Source organism: Garra rufa, chromosome 23, assembly GCF_049309525.1.
Source record: "Garra rufa chromosome 23, GarRuf1.0, whole genome shotgun sequence".
Taxonomy (NCBI): Eukaryota; Metazoa; Chordata; class Actinopteri; order Cypriniformes; family Cyprinidae; genus Garra; species Garra rufa.
The window spans coordinates 1,114,902-1,138,795 of NC_133383.1; the positions used below are offsets into that span (position 1 = coordinate 1,114,902).

The following is a 23,894-nucleotide window of genomic DNA, read 5'->3' on the forward strand; positions in this document are numbered from 1 at the left end:
TCACTCAAGTTCTCATGCTGCGTTGTGGATCCCAGCAGCGAATCAGCTTTTATCAGCACGCTCGCTCACCCTCGTCTGTTGATTTAGTTAATGCGCAATACATCCCAGCGCAGCCGTGCCGGGCCCAAGTCACCGCATACTGGATGCACGCCGCTCTGAAACCTACATCCTCACAGCCGAGAGCCGTGGCGAAGAAGTGCCACTTCACAGAGGACAAAATCGTTCTGAGGAAGCCTGGACGGAAAGCCTGTCATGCCCAATCTGAGAATAGCCTGCTGGGGCAACACGAGAGCAAATACAACACAGTGGTATGGGACACAGTGCGCAGCGCTCAACCCAAAACACGCCGTGGCTCTGGTCACCGCCGCTGGCGCTCCACGCTAGAACTGAGTCAGGACGAAGCCGAGACGCCCTCCGAACAGCCCTTCATCAGCCTCACCTCCGTTCCCAGTTCCGAATACCCGCTGGACGGCTATGCGCACCCCATGGCGGGAGAGTCTGAATCCAGTCTGAGTGAGGCCGAGATGCCCGGCTCCAGCTCGCTGTCCAGTGACTCAGACGAGAGCGGCGGATTGGTCTGGCCACAGCAGCTCCGCCCTCTCCGTCACAAAGCCTTCATGAAGATCAGAATGTCGCACGCGCTCAAAAAGAAGATCCTGCGGTTTAGGAGCGGCTCACTCAAAGTCATGACCACCGTGCGAGCGAAACACAAACTGAACTCAGACTTTTGATCACAGTGAACTGACAGCAGTTTGAATTGAAGCGGCAAACAGGGTTTAGAATTGTAGTATGGATTGAATTAAGGAATTTAAAGGAGTAGTTCACTCCAGAACAAAAATGTCTAGATAATGTACTCACCCCGTTGTCATCAAAGATGTTCATGTCTTTCTTTCTTTAGTCATAAAGATGTTTTTTTTGAGGAAAACATTTCTGGATTTCTCTCCATATAGTGGACTTCTATGGTGCCTGTGTGTTTGAACTTCCAAATTGCAGTTTAAATGCAGCTTCAAAGGGCTCTGAACGATCTCAGCTGAGGAAGAAGCTCTTAACTGGAGATCAACTGATATATCGATTTACCGATATTGGACCGATATTTAAGCATTTTACCATAATCAGTTATCGGTTTTGTAATATCGGATTCTCTGATAAACACTGCTATCTTGTGGGTGTTTTAAAAGACAACAACAACAGTGTTCAAAGGTAAATCATACTTACATGATCAGTTGTAGTTAGTAAACTTCATTTAACATAACCATTAATGCACATATTAGGTGTGTTACATAAATGCCTGATATGTAGCTAGTTTATGCAGCTTGGCTCTAAGAAATAGGGATTCACCGAGTGACCTAAATTAATCCATTAAGTTCTGTCCCAATAAAGACTTAAATTTGGCTGAATTTAATAATATACAGCCATTCATGAATGAGCGCATGTTGGAAAATTAAAGCACTGAATTTAATTGTCTATATGCTCAACATTAGTCTCTGGAAGTCACATTAATTTAACACTTTTGTTTTTTAAAGATTAAAAGGAGGAAAAACTAAAGTGAAGTATGGACTTAATCACTCAATCATATAACAGTAAAAAAATATCGGTTCTGCATATCGGTTATCGGCCACATAAACATGCAAATAATCGGTATGAGTTATAACAAATCAATATCAGTTGATCAGTAGTCTTATCTAGGAGATTTTTTTTACATACCATAATTGTCTTGAACTGGAATACAGAGCTAGACAAAACCAGCATTTGAGGTTAAAAAATATATACATTTTTCTTTTTATTTAGAAAACAACCAATCGTTTCGCTAGATAAGACCCTTCTTCCTTGGCCCTTTGAAGCTGGATTAAAACTGCATTTTTAACCTTCAATCTGATGAGCACCATTGAAGTCCACTATATGGAGAATGTTTTCCTCAAAAAACTATTTCTTCACGACTGAAAAAAGAAAAACGTGAGCATCTTGGATGACAACAGGGTGAATACATTATCTGTACATTTTTGTTCTGGAAGTGAACTCCTTTAAGCACGACAACAAAAGCTGAACAAAATAAAAAAATGAATACGTTTTTCATATTTAATTTTAAATTTGATATCATATATCATCAATTACTTTGGTTTAAAATTTCAAAAGAGAAGCTTTCCTGTGGTTTTCCTCTAAAATAAAGCCACTGTGGTTTATTGTTTGAAATCAAAGAAAAAAACAAGCTCTATTTTTTCCCAGAGTGACCTAATTTACCCCAAAATGTTCTGAACTGGAGCTACAAGGCATGAAGCGGCTCTGTTTGTGTTGGACGGGTGAAGTTTGTCTGTGGTGTTGAATTTCTTTGAATTGCAGTTCAGTAAATTCCTCTTGCTGTCATTCCAGTTGGCCAATTCAGATTCACTCTCATGAAATCTATAATTCTTTAGTTCTCGTGGAGAATCAGAGGACGATTGACTAGCTCAGATTGAGAGAAACTCAACACGGCTCTGCAGAGTCGCTCTTAGTGACTTCACGCACTGTTTTAACACGCAACACTGAGATGAAACACGCTGGACGCATCACATACATGTAAATGCCTGTAAATGTTCCCTGTATTTATGAATGTAAACTGTAAATAAAGACCTGCGGACACGTCTGCAAGATCACGCTTCATAACTGCTGCTGAGAGCCTCCATCACCGTCCTCTCTCTTCTCCTGTGTGTGAGAGACAAAGAGTGAAGATAGAGACTCATTAAAGTGAAAGTCAGTGGCAGGAGATATTTGAGTGCAGGAACAGCTTGTGAAGAAAGGAAGCAAGCCGTTTGAGCTTATTTCTTCCCTTGTGCGACAATTTAAAAATAAGTAAAAAAAAAAAAAAAGGGTCATATAAAATTATATATTTATATTTTTCTGCCATTTGCACTGTCATAGATCTTTTTTTACTAACATCAGTCCTGATCACAACTATCAAAAATCTATTGGTATTTCAAATTTTAACCCTTTAAATGGCCTTTAAAAACTTTGACCCTTTAAAAACTGTCAGAAAAAAGGGGAAAAGCAAGTATTTTCTCCAAAGTCCAAACCTGAGAAAATGGTGCTGAGGAAAATAGAAACATTTCTGAATGGTAAAAAATCTAAAGCCTTGCCGATATAATGAAAGCATAAAGAAAGTTTTATTTCATGCTTAAATGGCACTGTGATTAAATAATAAACTGAAAACATGCTAAGAACATGCTAATCATGTTAGCAACATGCTAGTGACATGCCAATCTTGCTAGCAACATGCTAATCATGCTAACAACATGCTAGTGACATGCTGATCATGCTAGCAACATTATAATAATGCTAAGAACATGCTAACGACATGATAATCATGTAAGCAACATGCTAGTGACATGCTAACATGATAATCATGCTAAGAACATGCTAGTAACTTGTTAATCATGTTAACAAAATGCTAGTGACATGCCAATCATGCTAGCAACATGATAATCATGCTAGCAACATGCTAGTGACATGCTAATCATGTTATCATGATAATCATGCTAAGAACATGCTAGTAACTTGTTAATCATGTTAGCAACATGCTAGTGACATGCCAATCATGCTAGCAACATGATAATAATGCTAAGAACATGCTAGTAACTTGTTAATCATGTTAGCAAAATGCTAGTGACATGCCAATCATGCTAGCAACATGATAATAATGCTAAGAACATGCTAACGACATGCATGCTTACATGATAATCATGCTAAGAAAATGCTAGTAACTTGTTAATCATGTTAGCAAAATGCTAGTGACATGCCAATCATGCTAGCAACATGATAATCATGCTAGCAACATGCTAGTGACATGCTAGTGACATGCTAATCATGTTAACATGATAATCATGTTAAGAACATGCTAGTAACTTGTTAATCATGTTAGCAACATGCTAGTGAAATGCCAATCATGCTAGCAACATGATAATAATGCTAAGAACATGCTAACGACATGCATGCTAACATGATAATAATGCTAAGAACATGCTAGTAACTTGTTAATCATGTTAGCAAAATGCTAGTGACATGCCAATCATGCTAGCAACATGATAATCATGCTAGCAACATGCTAGTGACATGCTAATCATGTTAACATGATAATCATGCTAAGAACATGCTAGTAACTTGTTAATCATGTTAACAACATGCTAGTGACATGCCAATCATGCTAGCAACATGCTAATCATGCTAGCAACATGCTAATCATGCTAACAACATGCTAGTGAAATGCTAATCATACTAGCAACATGATAATAATGTTTAGAACATGCTAACGACATGCTAATCATGTTAGCAACATGCTAGTGACATGCTAACATGATAATCATGCTAAGAACATGTTGGTAACTTGTTAATCATGTTAGCAACATGCTAGTGACATGCCAATAATGCTAGCAACATTATAATAATGTTAAGAACATGCTAGTAACTTGTTAATCATGTTAGAAACATGCTAGTGACATGTTCATCATGCTAACAACATGCTAATCATGCTAAGAACATGCTAGTAACTTCTTAATCATCTCTCTCTCTCTCTATCTCAAATTTTAAACTTTAAACTTGAACTATTTCAGACTGGAAACCATCAACCTTAAAACTTCATTAAAACTTTCTGGCTTTCTCAAGATTGTCTTGATGAACCTTTTTATCTAGTTGTCTTTACTGTTCCACATTTGAACGAACGACATGAGGGTGAGTAGCTCATGATAGACTCTATATTTTGATGTGAACAATGTAAAGACTCAGATCTGATCTGACGCTCTTGCGAAACGGAGGCGTGTTTGTTTGCAGTGATTGTGAAAGTTGTGCGGCGGTGGGCTTTTCTGGCCTGTGCGTTTCCTCTCTGGTGCGTCAACAGTGAATCTGCGGCCGCTCACATAAACACTTCTTCAGCACGATAACGAGCTCCAGCTGGAGCAGAACATCCTCGCGCTCACAGCGAATGAAGACATTCACACCGCTCAAGCTCAGAGACTCCTTCCCTCCTCTAGAACAGAGAGCCATTGATAGATCACACCGAGGAACTCTGGGAGTTTGCATAGTTTGAGGGGAGGTTACGCGACACCACTTTTAACAGAAAACGGGAAACTTTTTGTATTTTTATGTGTTTTGGCCATTCATTCACACGACAATGGAGTATTGCGGAGTTGAGAACAGGTCTTAAAGTTCAGGTTTTAAAAACGATACTGTTATCGTCTAAACTACACGATTCGTGACATCGCCACCTACTGGTCTGACCTGAACAGTACAGTGATTTTAGTCATTTATGCAGATCTGTGCAAACAGGATTTTCGTCCGTAAGAAAAACTTTTCAAGAACACAAAGGAAAGTTTTCTTTACATCGTTTAGTACATCGTTGTGATGTAAATGCATCTCTTTAGATGACCATTTTAAGTGTTTAGTATTGATATGCTTTTAAAGTTCTTGCTAATATGTTGAATCAATTTTATATATATATAAAATTTATATATATATATATATATATATATATATATAACAGACCAAAAGTTTGGACACAAATGTGTTTCCAAATGCATTGATTTTAGTAAGATTAGTACACAGTCATAGCCATAAATGCAATGGTACTAATAATTGGCATAATTCTTTCAATGTTTCAGTTTTCGATTTCGGCCAAGAATTTATTTCGTTGCATCTCTAAAGAGTTTACATTGTTTACATAATATGTGTGTATATGTATATTTATAATGTATATATAATATATAAATACACACACATGCAGTATATATTTGGAAAAATATATATTTTATTTTATACATATAATTCGTATAATAAAATATTTTTAATATAAAAACAACATATTTTTCTTAAAAATATACATGCATGTGTGTATATTTATACATACACAGGATAAATATACACAGAACACACACATATTATGTACACAAAAACTTTTATTTTGGATGCAACACAATCGTGATTAATGGGTTTAGTTTTAATAAATAAGTAATTAATAGTTACAGTTAATAATAATTTAATAATATTTTCTTACCATTTTTGCCTTGTTTTCCATGACAAATAGCTGTTTAATCAAGTTGCATTTACTCAAAAAGCAAAATTATATAAGATATTGTGTTTAAAATTCTACATTATTGAAATTGAGGTTGTGTTTAAAACAAGAGCAAATATCTGCCAATGAGGTCAGAAAAATCTACTTAATTTAAAAGGAAAATTCATTTTTCTGACCATATTGGCAGATGTTTGTGACCCTGGACCACAAAACAAGTCATAAGGGTCAATTTTTTTTAATTGAGATGTATACATCATCTGAAAGCTGAATAAATAAGCTTTCGACTGATGTATATTTTGTTGTATAGGACAATATTTGATTGAGATACAGCTATTTGAAAATCTGCAATCTGAGGGTGAGGAAAAAATCAATAATATTGAGAAAATCGCCTTTAAAGTTGTCCAAATAAAGTTCTTAGCAATGCATATCACTAATCAGATTTACACTAGGAAATTTACAAAATAATATCCTAATGATTTTTGACATAAAAGAGAAATGTATCATTTTGACCCATACGATGTATTTGTTTATTGCTACAAATATACCCGTGCTACTTAAGTCTGGTTTTGTGCTGTAGTGTCACATTTGCTCTTGTTTTAAGCAAAAACTCACTTAATTTTGATTTTTTTTTTTTTAACTAGACTTCATATCTTATTTTCCTTCTCAAACAAATTTTATTTTTGGATATTTGTACTAAAAAAAAACTAGACAAACATACTAATAAATAAATAATTTTTACTCCGCTTGCGTATTAACCAGCAAACATCTTTGATTTTATTACGTTTGTACTGGTCAACCATCTGAACAGGAGCTAACCAGCATAAACCAGCCACAACCAGTACAGCGAATGGGTGCAGGATCATGTCTGTGGTTTGAGCAAAGAGAGATGGAGAGCTGGTGTGTGTGTGTGTGTGTGTGTGTGTGTGTGTGTTTGAGTCGCTCCATCTGGAGGTGGTTACAGAGGCATGTTCCCTTCAGGGCCAAGAACCTGGAGCATTTCCTGTAAGAGCCAGAGCGAGCAGGAGAGAAAGACGAGGGAGCAAGAGGAGAAAGAGGCGTATTAGCCGCTCCCGCAGCACATCTGGACTCCATTAAAGGAGACGTGAGACGTGATCTCACAGATCAAACCTCTTCCAGCAGCACGTCTGACCTATTTCTGCTCACGACGCTGCTGAGATTCTCCAGAGCTCCAGAACATCAGTCACCTCTGTGCCTGTCCCAAACACACACACTGATACACATACCACAGAGCCGGATCTGAGCCAATCACATGCTTACAAACTGCTCTTACTGTTCACATACTAACTGACAAAATGACAGCTAACAGGGAACGCTCTGGCAAAGTTATGAACAAATGTTCTTTCCTGTAATGTTCATAGAATGTTTGTTCAAAGTTATCTGCTCTTTAATAATGCACTGCAACAAATGCCTTTTTTAGATATTTAGACAAAATATCTAAAAATTCTTAAATCAAGGGGAAAAAAAGTCAAAATTAACACTGCAGGCAAAAACAGTTTTTTCATGCACCTATCAAGTTTGAGATTTTGGGCTTTTTGGTTTTTCATAAATAGTTTTTTCAGACTAGTGGAAAGAAAACATCTAAAAGACACTGTTAAGTCTTTCTTTTTTGGCAGTTTATCTATTTGTGTCAATAGATTTCTATTCCAATACATATGTTTAAAGGCCAAGAGTTTTTTCTTCTACACTGAGCCGTAAATCTCCACTTCAGTAGCACTTACACACACCACACTTTACATTTGTATTCCTGTCTATATCCTGAACGTTTTTACAGAGCGATTTGTTCATATAGAATTTGCTTGATTTTATATAACATTTTACTTCCCAAAAAATGTTTAAAAAAAAGATAGTGTTTTCTGTCAGTTTTTTCTGAATTATGGTGTGATGAAATGAGATCCCAAAATCCCCTCTGTAAAAACTTTTGACTCCAATGTCAAAAAAAATTATCAAATGATTTGCTCTGAAGTTCTGATCTGAATCAAAAGATTCACAAACACCGATGTCCCGATCTGAATCAAATGATTTGTGAGCCCACGCCAATGTCTCTAACTGAATTAAATGATTTGGTTCAAAGTTCTGGTCTGAATCAAATTATTTGCTCCGAAGTTATGATCTGAATCTGAACCTGTTTGTTTCAAGGCATAACACGCGCAGCTTGGAGAAGACACAGATGAACGTCATCCTGTATGTAATGGGCTCTTTAGTCAATTCTCCACCAGGCCACCACAAGAAACAAAGAAAGTCTACATCCTAAACAGCCATTTTAACTTGATGGAACATCGCTTCTATGTCCGCCATGAAAGCTACTGGTTCTTGCCTGAATCTTAACAATACACCCACCAAAGAATCCACATCAACACTGACTTGAATGACTGCTGCGCACACGACAACCTCCACAACGTGTCGTTAATCAGGGAAGCTCAGAATTGGAGTAGTAGCCAGTAGGGATCCACCGAAATGAACATTTTTGTCCGAAACCGAAAACCGAAAAAGAGGAAACCAAGGGCGAAAACCGAAAGAATTATGCCAATTATGAGTACCATTGCATTTATAGCTATGACTGTGTATTAATCTTACTAAAATCAAGGCATTGCAATTGCATCAATTAATATTAAAGTTTCAAAGAATAAATCAATTATTATCAATCAAGTATTATGTTACTTAAATAAAATATACATATTTTACTGACTTTGTTTAAATTGTTTAATTGTTTACATTTTTATAAGACATTATCTTGTGGATCCATCAGTTCACGTTTACAACTCTATGTTTCTCTTCCAGCAGGAGGCGCTGTCAGAATAATATTACACAAAGCAGTGCAGCAAATGACTTTGAAACGTGCAGCGCTCATATTTATTCAATGGATAGACTTTTGAAGTTTCATCGCAATTCTTGTCTTTCAGTCCCCACATTTAAGACCACCTGAAATCATTAAGACTTTCTTAACCCTAATAACACTGCAGTCATCAATGAAAATTAAGAGCTTTATTTCAAGAACCGACTTTCAAAAACAAACGTTTCTTTTTATTTTTTTCCCACCATGTTTGGGGGACAAGAAAAATTTTAGGGGACTAAATTAATATCAGCATATGAAGTATAATCGTCTCTCATTGTCGCTGAGAGAATGCACATCAGATGCTGAAAGCACCGTCAGTTTTTACTGTCACTTTAACATAGGGCTGGGCGATTAATCGAAAAATAATCGAAATCGACATTCAGAACCTATAATCGTTAAAATTTTTCCAGGAAGATTATTTCAATTACTTTCCCTTTAAAAAACACAAGCGCTCCGTTCCGTTATTCCGCCGACATGTCGATGGGGAGCTTAAACAGTATTTATACAGTAAAAAGTATTTTTACAGGATATACAAGGGTAATTTTATTTAGAGGAGATACTGCTTATTTTCTACTTTTAATATGAAAAACATTGAAAATTATTTATTTTGTTTCCAATAGTGCAAGTTATTTATTTTCACTAATTTAAGAAAAATGTGACTTTTCGTTTTAAGCAATGCTTGCTTTAATTTCAGTTGTTCAACACTGATGTTCATTTAATAATCATAGATCGTAGATAGTGTGTTTCCTTCAATTATTTTAAAATCAAGTAATGCACCCTTCATCCAAAAATCTCTCTCATCCAAAAAAATCTCTCGCTTGTAATATGTGAACATATTTACTGTACAAAACTTGTCAGTGAACTATGAGGGCAAAAAAATAATTATTATATAAATATAATTAAATATAATTTTATTAATAAATAAAATAATCGTTCATTAATCGTAATCGGGTTAAAATGTTCAATTAATCGAGATTTTGATTCTAAGCCCTACTTTAACATATTGCGCAGTTTCCACGTTGCTTGTGTGATATCCATTGGCTCACCTCCATGGTTTAAAACATATGTTACAAAAAATAACATTTATAAAAAATACAGTATATAGAAAAGACATCTTTAAAATATTGCGACGTAACATCAACGTAAAGCCATTGTTTTTCACTCATTGAAAGTTACATCTGTCTCGATCTCTGCTCTCTTATCACTGCTCGCACGACTGCAGACACGCCATCTCTTGAAATTTCAGCAATACAAGTTTTGCAAATCGCTATCCGTGGGTCTTCTTGCTTCAGACAAGCACGTGCAGGCCGCAGTTTCTCTTTGCGTCAACATACTGTTTCGGCTGTGTTGCTTCAGTGATAAAAATCTTTCGTCCAAAAACCGAAAATGCAATTTTCAGTGGCCGAATATTCAGTACATCTCTAGTAGCCAGAACTCAAGGCAGAGCACCTGGCTTAAGTTAGGGGCTAATGATGAGGTTACAACCTAAGTTTGCTATCTGAAATACTATATACTTACGTAGCAAGCTACTGTAAATGGTTAACTTTAGTTAGCAAGACGGTCAGACAATGCAGGAGTTAACATTACAACTAGCTAATAATGTTAGATGGCTAGAAAATTTGCTATCTTGCTAACGGAAATTCCAGCATTGGATCCACTTGTATTGCTTGTTATTAAGCATTTTGCCCGAAGCATAGGCTAACTGTATGAAAAAAAAAAAAAAAACGCTAGCTGACGTTATTTGACTTAAGCAAACAAATATCTGTTGTTTAGCTCCAAAAAGACTGAGTTACCTTGAATTCAATTTCCATCAGAGTTTCTTTCCACATTAGGTCAGGTGTCTCTTGACAGGCGTGAACACAGATGGCAGTGTTCAAGATCCTGAAGCAAGCGCTGAGATTCCGATTGGTCCAGAAAAAATGTCATTTATAAGAATTGTCCAATAATGGCCTACATGGCACGCAAGCCTACCCCCACCTCCCTCTCTTGACAGACGCGAGCTCAGTTGAGATTCCGATTGACCAAGATGTCAAGCCCAATGCAAGACCCCCCCCCCCCCCAAAAAAAAAACTCTCCGGTTCTACACGATTCACGTGAATGACCCAATTGACAATGAAAACGGCGATTGTCGCCGAAAAGCGACAAGTTTGCAGGAATGATTGAGAGAATATTTTAAATTGTTCTCTGATATCTACATAGAAGGTATATGGCATAGGAACGGGCAAAAAATCTCCAGAAACGATTTTACAGGTCCATTTACAACCCTAGGATCTGTCCCTAGAATGAAATGCTCTGCTATTGCCTTATTTGGAAGCTTCATGAATATTAATGAGCTCTGCTCTGATTGGCTGTTTCACAGAGCTGCTCATCTCTATAGCTGGCACATTGATAAAAATATATATTTAATTAGGAGCTCTAGCCGCTTTTAATATGTGGTTTGTTGAATCTGCCGTTTTGAATCGCCAACATTTTAGTCTCATTACTGTGATCGTATGTGCTCTGTGTAAAGTTATAATGCAGAGGGAGTGCTTACTTACCACACAAGTTCAGCTGCTTGTCAGTGATACTCGGGATCTGTAAATTATTCACCATCATCAGTGCAGTCATCTCTCTGTTTCTGTAGTAAGTGAAATCTTTTGTACTGCAATGTAACAGGCTAGCGCTAGCATTAAGCTAACCGTGTCCCTTCAGTGGCTTGACTTGTTTTACTGATGTGCTGACGTTACTGATGATTGGGCGAAGCAAATGTTGGGGGCGTAACTATTAACGATCAGGACTATTGCATAATAGTCGGTGTTATGTTGGATTTGACCTATTTTTCGGTGGTCTTTTGCAAACATCAGATTTATATAAGGAGGAGGAAACGATGGTGTTTGAGGCTCATGGTATGTCATGTCCATGTACTGAACTGTTATTATTTAACTATGCCAAGGTAAACACAGTTTTCCATTCTATGGCACCTTTAAACATTTTGACTGAGAAGAATCAAAAGAGGTTATCAGTTGCATTGACCACACCTTTTTCACTCTTCTTTTCACTCCTCACACCTTTCACTCTTGATTTTCAAACAACGAAGAAGAGTTGTTTGAAATCTGTCGTTTGATCTTCAGTTTCATGTTTTAATTTTTGTTCAAAATATTGTGATACGTATCGTATCGTGACCTAGGCATATCGTTACACCCCTGGGAAGTACTGCCGCTGTAGTATAACGTTACACAGAGCATGTGCAATTGCAAATCTCAAAAGTGAAAGTAAAATGATGGTGCATTCAAAACTGCAGTTTCAATAACCCACATATTAACAGTGGCTCGAGCTCCGTGATTAAATATATATTTCCCTCCATGCAAGCTGCTGAAATGAGCCGCTCTGTGAAACAGCCAATCAGAGCAGAGCTTATCATTATTATTCATGAACCTTCCAAATAAGGTAATAACAGACCATTTCAGTCTAGGGACAAAGGGTTGTAAATGGACTTGTAAAACTGTTTCTGGAGAATTTTTGCCTTTTCCTACGCCAAATACCTTCTATGCAGATATCAGAGAACAATTTAAAATATTGTATCAATGCATTCTATGGCACCTTTAACTTTTGCAAGGTGTCAAGTTTATCTACCAAAGCTTTAGCTGTTAATTTAACTGGTCATTTTCGACACCAGGCAAACCTTGATTTGTCACAGTAACCCCTTCAGAATTCATACTCTTTTCATTTTCCACTTTGCAAACAGTTGTGGACAAACAGAATTAACACACATAAGCAATGTCAGTCAGAAAGTCACTGGCAAACAATGCATTGGAATTACGCTTGACCCCGATTGTATGCAGTGCACACAGAATTTCATATGGCCGTTAAAAAATGATGTTGCAACAAACATACCTATAATTCAGTTTATCGGGCCTGAAGAGACGAATCCACAACCATGCAGCAAATCCGAAGACATACCATCCAAACGAGACCACCAAGCAGAATCCAAAGTTTAAATCCAGAGGCGTCGAAACACCTGCATTGATGTTTGGTCCAAGCGATCTCCTTTATTCCAATGAAGCACAGTTTTTGACTTTGTGTAACTGCTTTCCATTAAGCAGAAATAAATGCAAACAAATGTCTTTCTTTATTTGTGCTCCAAGAGCGATTATCTCGTAACAACTTGCCTTGAGTATTCCTCGTTCACAAATATTTACAATTAAAGTCCACACCTTGAAGACATAGCACAAGATCATAGTCCATCATTGCACGCGACTCTGTTCTTCCTGATTACCAACGCGCCGCACACCTGGTTCTTACAATGACACCACAATTATATTGTGTCACACTGCCACCCAGTGGCCACGTAAAACTTTTTGGCTCCAACACCTAACATTCACATCACCAAGAAAAACGTTTTTAAAACATTTTAAAAAGTGGACACTTTAAGCATTTTTGGACCGTAATGGGAACATTAGTCAAACGTTCTTGAACATATTTTTCTTAACCAATGTACTTAATATAGCCCAAAACTGATTTGGTGAAATGTTTACATTTTATTACTTGAACATTCAGAGAACTTTTAACCCTCTATGGTACGGAGCTGCCATATGGCAACAATTAATTTCTACTGAATTCATTGCTATTCTAAAAAAAAAAAAAACAATATATTGGAATATGGAATTTAAAAGGGCCAGCCCAAAGATAGTCAATGATGTGCTGTTTTTAAGTCAAATTACATTTGAATGTTCCTCCAAAACACTTTTTCCCATCATCACCCACACAAGAAAGACACCTGTTGATGTGTTCCATACTGTAAAAAGTTTTCACCAGTTTCAACTTAAAAACTTAAGTTTAGCAGCTGCCTTAAGATTTTTAAGTTAAATCAACTTAAGTCATTTAAACTCACAAGTTAAAATGACTTGTATGTTTAAGCTGATTTAACTTAAAATCTTCAGGCAGCTGCTGAACTTAGGTTTTTTAAGTTGAATCTGGTGAATTTTTTTATGTTAAACTAATTTCTGAACATTTCTCCTCAAGGGGGATTTTTTTGCATCATCATTGGTTTGTAAAGTTCATATTTGTATTTACAAATTAACATTATTTTTTTTCTCATTTTTACCGTAAAATGAGAAAATATCAATGTTGCCACTACAGAAAAATAGGAATGTTGCGATATGGCAGCGCTGTACCACAGTGGAATTGAAGTAATGCATTTCCCCATTGGGATTTTTTATAGATAGTAACATCAATAATTTGATTGCAGTTTTTTTTTTTTTTTTGAAGTGTTTATTGTAGTATAGTTGTATTTATGCATAAATAAGAAAATTATTTATTCTTTTCAATAAATGGATACAGCAATATTTCACAGAAAGGGCAATAGGGAGAGTGCAGAGTTGGCTCTCCCATGTAAAGTCATTGAAGATAAGTTAGCCTTCAGTGATCGTAACGATGAGTGTCTTTGCCCATATGTGTCTGCATGTGAGTGTGACAGATTTTGATGGAAATTAAGATTGGATGCACCAGTTTCTAAAAGAAATGTGCATTTGAATTAAAAAAATCATAATTTAATAGAAAAACAAATTTTTGGCTATTTTCCATTGTGGTACACAACGTTTTCCTAAAAAACCTCCAAAAATCTTTTTTTCCAAAATTTGTTTTGATTTGTATAATTGAAGCTATTTCATGCAATAAAAACGTATGTGAAAAAATGTTTCATGGTTAGAACATAATGCGTATCATAGAGGGTTAAAAGTAACGTTCCCATAATGTTTGCAAAATGATCAAATGGAATGTTCCTTTAATGTTCACAAAACCAAGATTTTTTTTAAACATTTAAAACCTGGATATGAATGTTCAAAAATGATGTTTTTACAACTTGATGGGAATGCTCTTAAAACACAGTTGGTGTAAAGCAGATCATGCAGTCTGACAAACTATCAGATTTCATTCCTTGACTAGAAGTTAGCCTGCAACATGATAACGGCACATTATTGCATGATTGAATTTAATAGTAGGCACTAGGTAGTATGCAGTGTGCTAGTATTCCAGTGCAAACACAGACAGAGAGAGAGAGAGAGAGAGACTGACAGATGGAGTCAGTCACTCTGTAACCCCGCCCCCACTGATGAAAGAGGAGGGGCCCAGTAGATGATTGACAGCTTGACTTAAGCAGCAGCCTGAGAGTGTCACACAAAGAATGTGCAAACAAAATGAGCTTCTATTTATACAGAAGTACTAATTATATAGAAATACGTTCTAAAAATGTGTGCTAACATGGCCAATATGTTAATTTTTTATGTGTGAAGAATGTTTTGTCTTGGTTATGTGAGCGTTTGGTTATGTGAGAAACATTCCAGTCTTTAATTTTGAAAATGTTATGAGAGTGCTGTACTGATGGGACACATACAAAGAATGTTCCGGGAACACAGAATGTATATCAGATATTAAAAATGTTATAACAACACGGAAGTTAGCAGCATTTGAGGGTCAGAGGTCAGCTCTCACGGATGCAAATGGTTAAATGTGTTCCTCCAGCATCGCAGGGTTAACTGTGTTCTTCAGGAATGTGAGCGTCTGCAGTCATGAGATGTTTAGTCTACAACACGACTGATTGTGAAGGAGAAAATCTGCTGATCTCTGTCCGGCACACTGTGTTTAGTTATTAGCTTCATTTCATAAACTCTTCTCTTGTTATTATGTGCTGGGATTCTGGCAGAACACAATAAACACAATCCACTCCATGAATATCACAGCAGTCTGTTAGTGAACATTTAAATAAGGAATAATGTGTTCTTGTGTTTTACTGCCCCCTGTGCTTGTGTTTGGAACATTGCATGACATACATCAGTTTATTACACAAATTATGAGTCAGATATTAAAATAGGTTTAATTGAGCACAATCATATGGGTGAGGAAGATACAGAAAGTGCTGTGTGCAAATAAAAACACAAACTCAAAAAAAATATATTAAACTCATAGTGGTGTGATTTTTGCTCATCTACTCTAACATTCAGTTAAATTATCAAGGCAGACTGTGATTCTAACAGTAATTATCATCTGAAATTATTCAAACATACATGTGTTTTACATCATATTAGAATGTGCAGCGTTTACATGTCTGAAACCACCAGAGAAACTGACATGCATATGTCGACATGTGGCAGACGCTTTTATCCGAAGCCACTTACACTGCATTGAGAGTTTACGTTTAATCACTTCATGCATTCCCTGGGAATCGAACCCATGACCTTGGCGTTGCAAGTGCATGCTCTACTGTTGGAACTAGTTTGCATGTTTCTATTAGTTTTACGGTTTGCGTATTCATGTGTGTAGGGAAGAGTCAGTATTTGGTGTCTGGAGATTCTTGAACTAAGCTTCAAGAACTTCATGATCCAGAGCCAATGATAATTCTGAAAGAAAAAAAGGTGTATTTTAACCACCAGAATGTGATTTTTAACAGGGGACCCCTCCCAAAACACAACTGGACTAGTTTTAAGCAGCAATTGGGCAGTTTTGGTTGTGAAAACCTGGCAACCCTGGACATAATCAGTGTTGGGGTTACATAATCAGATTAAATTTTTCAAGTAACTAGTAAAGTAACGAAATCTAGTAAAGTAACGCAATTACTTTTTTTGTAATCAGATTACTTTTTTCAAGTAACAAGTAAAGTAACACGATTACTTTTTTCGTAATCAGATTACATAATCAGATTACTTTTTTCAAGTAACTAGTAAAGTAACACGATTACATTTTTGTAATCAGATTACTTTTTTCAAGTAACTAGTACAGTAACACAATTACATTTTTGTAATCAGATTACGTAATCAGATTACTTTTTTCAAGTAACTAGTAAAGTACCACAATTACATTTTTGTAATCAGATTACTTTTTTCAAGTAACTAGTACAGTAACACAATTACATTTTTGTAATCAGATTACTTTTTTCAAGTAACTAGTACAGTAACACAATTACATTTTTGTAATCAGATTACTTTTTTCAAGTAACTAGTACAGTAACACAATTACATTTTTGTAATCAGATTATGTAATCAGATTACTTTTTTTAAGTAACTAGTAAAGTAACACGATTACTTTTTTCGTAATCAGATTACTTAATCAGATTACTTTTTTCTAGTATCTAGTAAAGTAACGCAGTTACTTTTTTAAAACAAGTACCGCCCCTGGAATGCGAATTTTACCAGAGGAACCCTGCCAAAAAAAGGTGTATTTTAACCCGCAGAATGTGATTTTAACAGGGGACCCCTCCCAAAACACAGTTGGACTAGTTTTAAGTAGCAATTGGGTGGGTTTTGTTGTGAAAACCTGGCAACCCTGGACATAATCAGTGTTGGGGTTACGTAATCAGATTACTTTTTTCAAGTAACTAGTAAAGTAATGCATTACTTTTTAATTTACTTTTTCAAATAACTTTTTCAAGCAACTAACAAATTACTTTATTTCCCCATTTATTGATTGACAGCTCTCCTGTCCCATTGTTGAGAGAAATAGCTTTTACATTCCAAAACCTGAACTTTTTATATTAAAAACAAACAAGCAAGCCCTGCCCAGATTTAAAAAGTAATGCAAAAGTAACTTAATGCATTACTTTCCATAAAAAAGTAACTAAGTAACGTAATTAGTTACTTTTTATGGATTAACAGAATTATTTAAAGCATTACTTTTAAAAGTAACTTTCCCCAACAAAGCCAACCGCTCTTTTCGAGGAATTTCGTAACCGCTAAGCCTTTGCATCCTCAGAATGAGAAGGTAAATCTGACACACAATTGTTTTAAACATGGTTTAAATGAAAAGAACCCTATATTTTGAATGGTTTTTGATGACTAAGTGTAAATCCAGTGATCTGTGCGGAGTATTTTGGTGTTTGTCGCTCAGCTGCGGAAACGGGGCGGAGCCACGTGTGATGATGTTGGTGAAGGGGGCGGAGTCAGTCTGCTGTAGTCGATCTGAATACAAGGAATCGATGAGCGCTTAAAATGAAGAACTCTGGAACAGATGAAGACAGCGGGTTAATTATATATGTATGTTACTAAGATACTAAGATATTATAAACATTAACATCATAATTTTCCATAAAGCTGCTTCAAAACAAAAAAAATTTTATAAAAAAATTACAAATTTCTGATGTATTTGTAGCAATAGCCAACAACACATATGAGTCAAAATGATCAAATTTTCTTTTATGCCAAAATCATTAGGATATGAAGTAAAGATCATGTTCCATGAAGATATTTTGTAAATTTACTGCTGTAAATATGTCAAAACTTAATTTTTGATTAGTAATATGTGACCCTGGACCACAAAACCAGTCATAAGGTTAAATTTGACAAAACTGAGATGTATACATCATATGAAAGCTCAATAAATAAGCTTTCTGTTGATATATGGTTTGTTAGGATAGGACAATATTTGACTGAGATACATCTATTTGAAATCAGAAATCTGAGGATGCAAAAAAATAAAAAAGACTGAGAAAATCACCTTTAAAGTTGTCCAAATTAGGTTCTTAACAATGCACATTATAAATAAAAAATTACATTTTGATATGTTTACAGTAGGAATTTTACAAAAATCTTCATGGAACATGATCTTTACTTAATTTCTTAATGATTTTTGGCATAAAAGAAAAATCTAAAATTTTGACCCATGCAATGTATTTTTGGCTATTGCTACAAATATACCCCAGCGACTTAAGACTGGTTTTGTGCTCCAGGGTCACATATGTATTGCTAAGAATTTATTCGGCCAACTTTAAAGGCGATTTTCTCAATATTTAGATTTTTTTGCACCCTCAGATTCCAGATTTTTGTACATTTTCTACCATAACTATATCAACTCCTAATTTTCGATTAGTAAAAAAACCCTCAGATTGACTTTTTAAAATGTCCTACTATAGATATATTACTCTTAATTTCTGATTAGTAATATGCATTGCTAAGAACTTCATTCGGACAACTTTAAAGGCGATTTTCTCAATATTTAGATTTTTTTGCACCCTCAGATTCCAGATTTTCAAATAGTTGTATCTCAGCTAAATATTGTCTTATCCTAACAAACCTAATAGAAAGCTTAAAAAATCTATTTTAAAAAACTATGACTCCTATGACTGATTTTGAGGTCCAGGGTCACATTTATTTGAACTACTGACCTGTCGACTTCCGTCTGCTGCTCCTGGCCGCCGCTGTTGGGCTCACAGTGTTCTTGGAAAGGGTCTTCCTCCTCCTCCTCCTCTTCCTCATCGACAGAGGTCTGTGTGTGAAGAGAAGGCCACGGCAGTCCTCCGCTCTCCTCCTCGCTGTCCTCCGACGGCTCCACCACGATGGAGGGCAGACGCTCCTTCAGCCGCGCCGCACATCCCTTCACCTGCACCGGCTCCAGCTGCTCCGACGGCTCCGGGAAAATCTGCGCCACAAAAAAATATGTCACACTGAGATCAGCCATGTTTATCAGGTTAAAAGGATAGTTTAAAATTCTGTCATCATTTATCTCGTTCTCTGTGTTTCTTTCTTCTGCTGAACACAAAAGATATTTTAAAGAATGTGTGTGGCCAAACTGTCGATGGCAGCCATTGACTTCCATAGTATTTTCCCCCTTACTATTAAAGTCAATGGCTACCATTAATTGTTTGCAGAATCTTTAAAATATGTGACCCTGGACCACAAAATAGCCATAAGGGTAAATTTTCCATTTTGATGTCTGGTTTGTTAGGATAGGAGATACTGTTTAAAAATCTGGAATCTGAGGGTGCAAACAAATCTAAATATTGAGAAAATCGCTTTTAAAGTTTTCCAAACGAAGTTCTTAGCAATGCATATTACTAATCAAAAATTAAGTTTTGATAAACTTACGGTAGGAAATTTACAAAATATCTTCATGGAACATGATCTTAATATCCTAATGATTTTTGGCATAAAAGAAACTTTGATAATTTTGACCCATATTGTTGGCTATTGCTGGTTTGGTGCTTAAAGGTCCACTGAAGTGGCTTGAAACACGCATTCTATGTGGTGACGTACTTTTAACTGAAACAAAAACATATCGCCTAGCCCCGCCCACTAATTTTGAATAGCCAATAGCGTTCTATTAATATCTGCTCGGGCAAGAGCCGTTGAGCTCGGTAAATCCGCATTTGTAAGCTTATGACAACCACAGACTAATAAATTACCACACAGATTCAAAATGAAACTTGCTAAAACGAAATAGTGATCATAATCATGCTGAGGCTGTGTAGTTTAATACATGCCGTCCGTACATATGAGCGCATATGATCTGCTCCGGGTTAATGCGTCTCTGTGTAGGGGGCGGGACATTACGGACTCTAGAGAGCATTTGATTGGACAGAACGTTTGATGAGCAACTGAAGTGCACGGTGATATCATCCAAATCCTTGATTCATATTGGCGGAAGTGACAAGAATGTAAGTTTTGAATGCCCATATCTTGTAAACGCGAATTTTGTCTTTGTTTTGCAGCACACTAGCTTATAGATAACCTTAAGGCTAATATATTCATACTAAAAGCCAAAAAACTTTAATTTTGATTTCAGGGGGACTTTAAGGGTCACATCTTCTTCTGTGTTCAACATACTCTGTCCCTTTAAATGTTCTGATATGTTCTGGCGTCCTCTTGTGGCTCTCTAAAGAATAACAGCACTGTGTTCAGCAGAAAACAACAGGTTCACAGGTGAAATAAGTTCAAGTATTTTTAACTTGTTATGTAACAGCCATTTTAGGCCATTTCCCCCCTGAGTGGATCAACTCATGGAGCACAGAACACTTTATCCATTATTGTCAGAACATGATTTTGACTTGACATGAAGTCATCTTATTTTTATTTTATTTTACTAGAATCCAAAAGTAGGCTATACCAAAAAGAAGTGCATACTTTTATCATTACTACTCCAAGAATGTTAAAAGTAAATAAATGTGATGAATAACATTTCTGTTTCTGGTCAAAATAGCCATGAACAGCTGAGATGTGACCGTGTTTTTGACGTAAGATGTGTTTGATGTTTAGCATTGACCACATCGTGAAAGACCAATTGTGCAAAGCCTTAAATCCCCAAAGACTTAAGTCTTTTAACGTTAATTAAGTGAAAAGCCATAACCCAGGTAACAGTAAAAAGGTCAAGGGCATAGGTTTGATTTTATCATTGGTGGGGACATTTATTTATTTATTTATTTATTAATTTTTCTTGTTAACCTGGCAACACATTCCTTATAAAAACAAACAAACCAAAAATCAATAAATAACATGATTACTATAAGTAAACCATGGTTACCAAAAAAACTACACTTTTACTATAGTAAAAGCACGGTTCATTTTCTTAAGGGATGTTTCGTAAATAAAAATAAATAATTAAACAACATTTTGTACAAATAGCTTTAAAAAAGACTTGACAGTCATTATTACCTCTTCATGGGTCAACATTTTATTCCATAACGTTACACAGTTTTCGATATCTACAGTTTTGATGCTGTTTTTTGCTGTTGATTACATGTGGAAGCATCTGCTGTTTCGGTTTCTTCTTCACTTGTGTTTAGAAATTCTGCCCAGAAGATAAGCAATAGCGCCCCTAGCGCATAACAATGAAAACATGGATTCTCAGAGCATAAGTAGAGCTCAAATACAGTATATTGAGCCTTTTTCTAAGTATAAGTCAAATATACTAAAATGTCATTTTAAGAATACTTCTGAGAAGTATATAAAGTGCATTTCTGAGAAGTACATACAAGTAGACTAAAGTATACTGTCCCATTTTTAGTTTAAAAGAAGTATACTAATAGCACAACTAAATAAACTTCTTTTTTGTAATGGTGGACAATCTGGTAGTCCCTGGATAATGATATGTCCCCAAGGCCTCTAATAAATTCTAAAGGTATAGGAACGTTTAATAAAAATTACTTATAACTTTTTTTAAATGTTAATGTCTGATACCTGATATGAGGTGTTTTCTCCTCTTCTCTGCAGCCGATGCTGCTCAACACTGCAGTCCTGAGGACCTGCGGACATCACACTACACACACACACACACACACACACACACACACACACACACACACACACACACACACACACACACACACACACAATTACTGTATGAGAACACAAACACACCACTAAAGGTGTATTCACAGTTCTGAGCTGATCTGATGCATGTAAGACTGCAATATGACATTCAAGCATGATTGGTCAATTCCAGTGTAAGTACATTCTGTGCAATTATGTGAATGCACTTCATGTATCACTTCTGCAGTATAAAGATGCTTTAATTCCTACACAAATGGTGTAATGACAGCCGCACACATGCAATGACACGCTCTTAATGAGCACGTTATGAAACACACACGTCGGCGGTGTCAGAGCTCTAATCCCAGTCAAATCTTAATGAGGGAACAGCTCCTCATGCGTCACTGAGAGTCTGAATGACCTTTTACTGTAATCTCAATTCACAGAACCACACTAAAAACACTGGACTGTGATTGGTCCCTGCTCTCATTCTGTGCTGTCATATTTGTGGCCTTGCTTGGACTACAAAACCAGTCATAAGGGTCAGTTTTTTTTTTTTATTGAAATTTATACATCATCAAAATCTAAGCCTTTCATTGGTGTATGCTTTTTAGAATATGACAATATTTGGCTGAGATACAACTATTTGATAATCTGAAAGGGTGCAAAAAAAATGGAGAAAATCGCCTTTAAAGTTGTGCAAATGAAGATCTTAGCATAAAAAGCATAAAAACAAGAAAAATGTTGTTTTTACAAACAAATATTAAAAAGTTTTCTGTTTAATTTAATTGCATTTTTGTTTGTGTTTTTCTGAGCAAAAAATAAATATACATTTTTCCTTATTTACAGAAGACACCCACTAAAATGTCATTCAGTGTAACAATTTTGTCAGGCATATTTACAACAGAAATCAATTTATAACATATTAAAAGATTAATTATTTTGACCCCAAATACTAATTAGTTGTAATTCTATATTTTGTTTTATTTGCCACTATCCTAGGTTTTTCGCAATTGTCAGTTAGAATTTTTAGTAGCACTTTCTATGAAGCCCCTATTTATAATTCATTATAAGGATATTTCTAAGACATTATTATGAATGCATAATGCATTATAAAAAACCTTATAATATGTTATATCATCTCATGAGTATTCATAAGAACAATTCAAATACATTATAATAGTATGAGGTTATAACTTTTAAGATTATGATTATTTATAACACACAATGGATGCCATATTAAATCTACTTATAATGAACTATATCATTAATTATATATTTTTTTACATTATATTGCATTTCATTTTGATGGTCCACTTAGTTTTTTTTTTATTTTTATTTAACCTTTATTTATCCAGGTAAACTGTTTGAGAACCACTTCTCATTTAGACTTAGTCTATTTACTATAAGCTTAAAATTTCCAACTACATGTTAGACTTATGTTAAGGTTAAGGAAACATCAACATTTAGTGTTAGCATGTATTTTGCATACTACTAATAATAATTACTGCTAGCTGACATGCAGCTCCAGAGTTACTTATCAAAAGCTGTCTACCATCAAAATAATCAAACTGATAATACAGATGTGTCATATTACACATTCATCTGATCTGATGCATAATCTTAGGGTTCTTTTGGAAATATTATTATAATTACTTATAAGTGGTCTTTGTATGCTTTAAGTAAAGTGACATGAGTAACATGGCAAGATATGAGACTTATAGTACGTTATAACTATGAGAAGGTAATCATACTCTTAAAAACTATAACCAAAAATAAGTAAAAAATTATAATATATAAAAAATTGTTCGAATGAATACTCATGAGATGATATAACATATTATGAGGTTTTTTTATAACGCATTATGCCTTAAGAATACCCTTATAATGTATTATAAAAACACTTTCATGGAAAGTGTTACCGAATTTTTTACTCATTTAAAACATAGTTTAATATGCTCCCTTATTCTTTTATATATTTTAATATGTGCAAGTCAGAATAAGCATGTTGTTTCAA

General features: G+C 35.4%; 1 protein-coding gene across 1 annotated transcript; it reads left to right on the forward strand.

The window, feature by feature from the left end:
- The first annotated feature begins 14 nt into the window (after positions 1-14).
- Positions 15-2,036, forward strand: LOC141299813 (dapper homolog 3-like). The gene has a single exon (XM_073830182.1). It carries the CDS (start codon positions 15-17, stop codon positions 729-731), a length of 717 nt encoding a protein of 238 aa, XP_073686283.1. The 3' UTR covers positions 732-2,036.
- Positions 2,037-23,894: the final 21,858 nt, after the last annotated feature.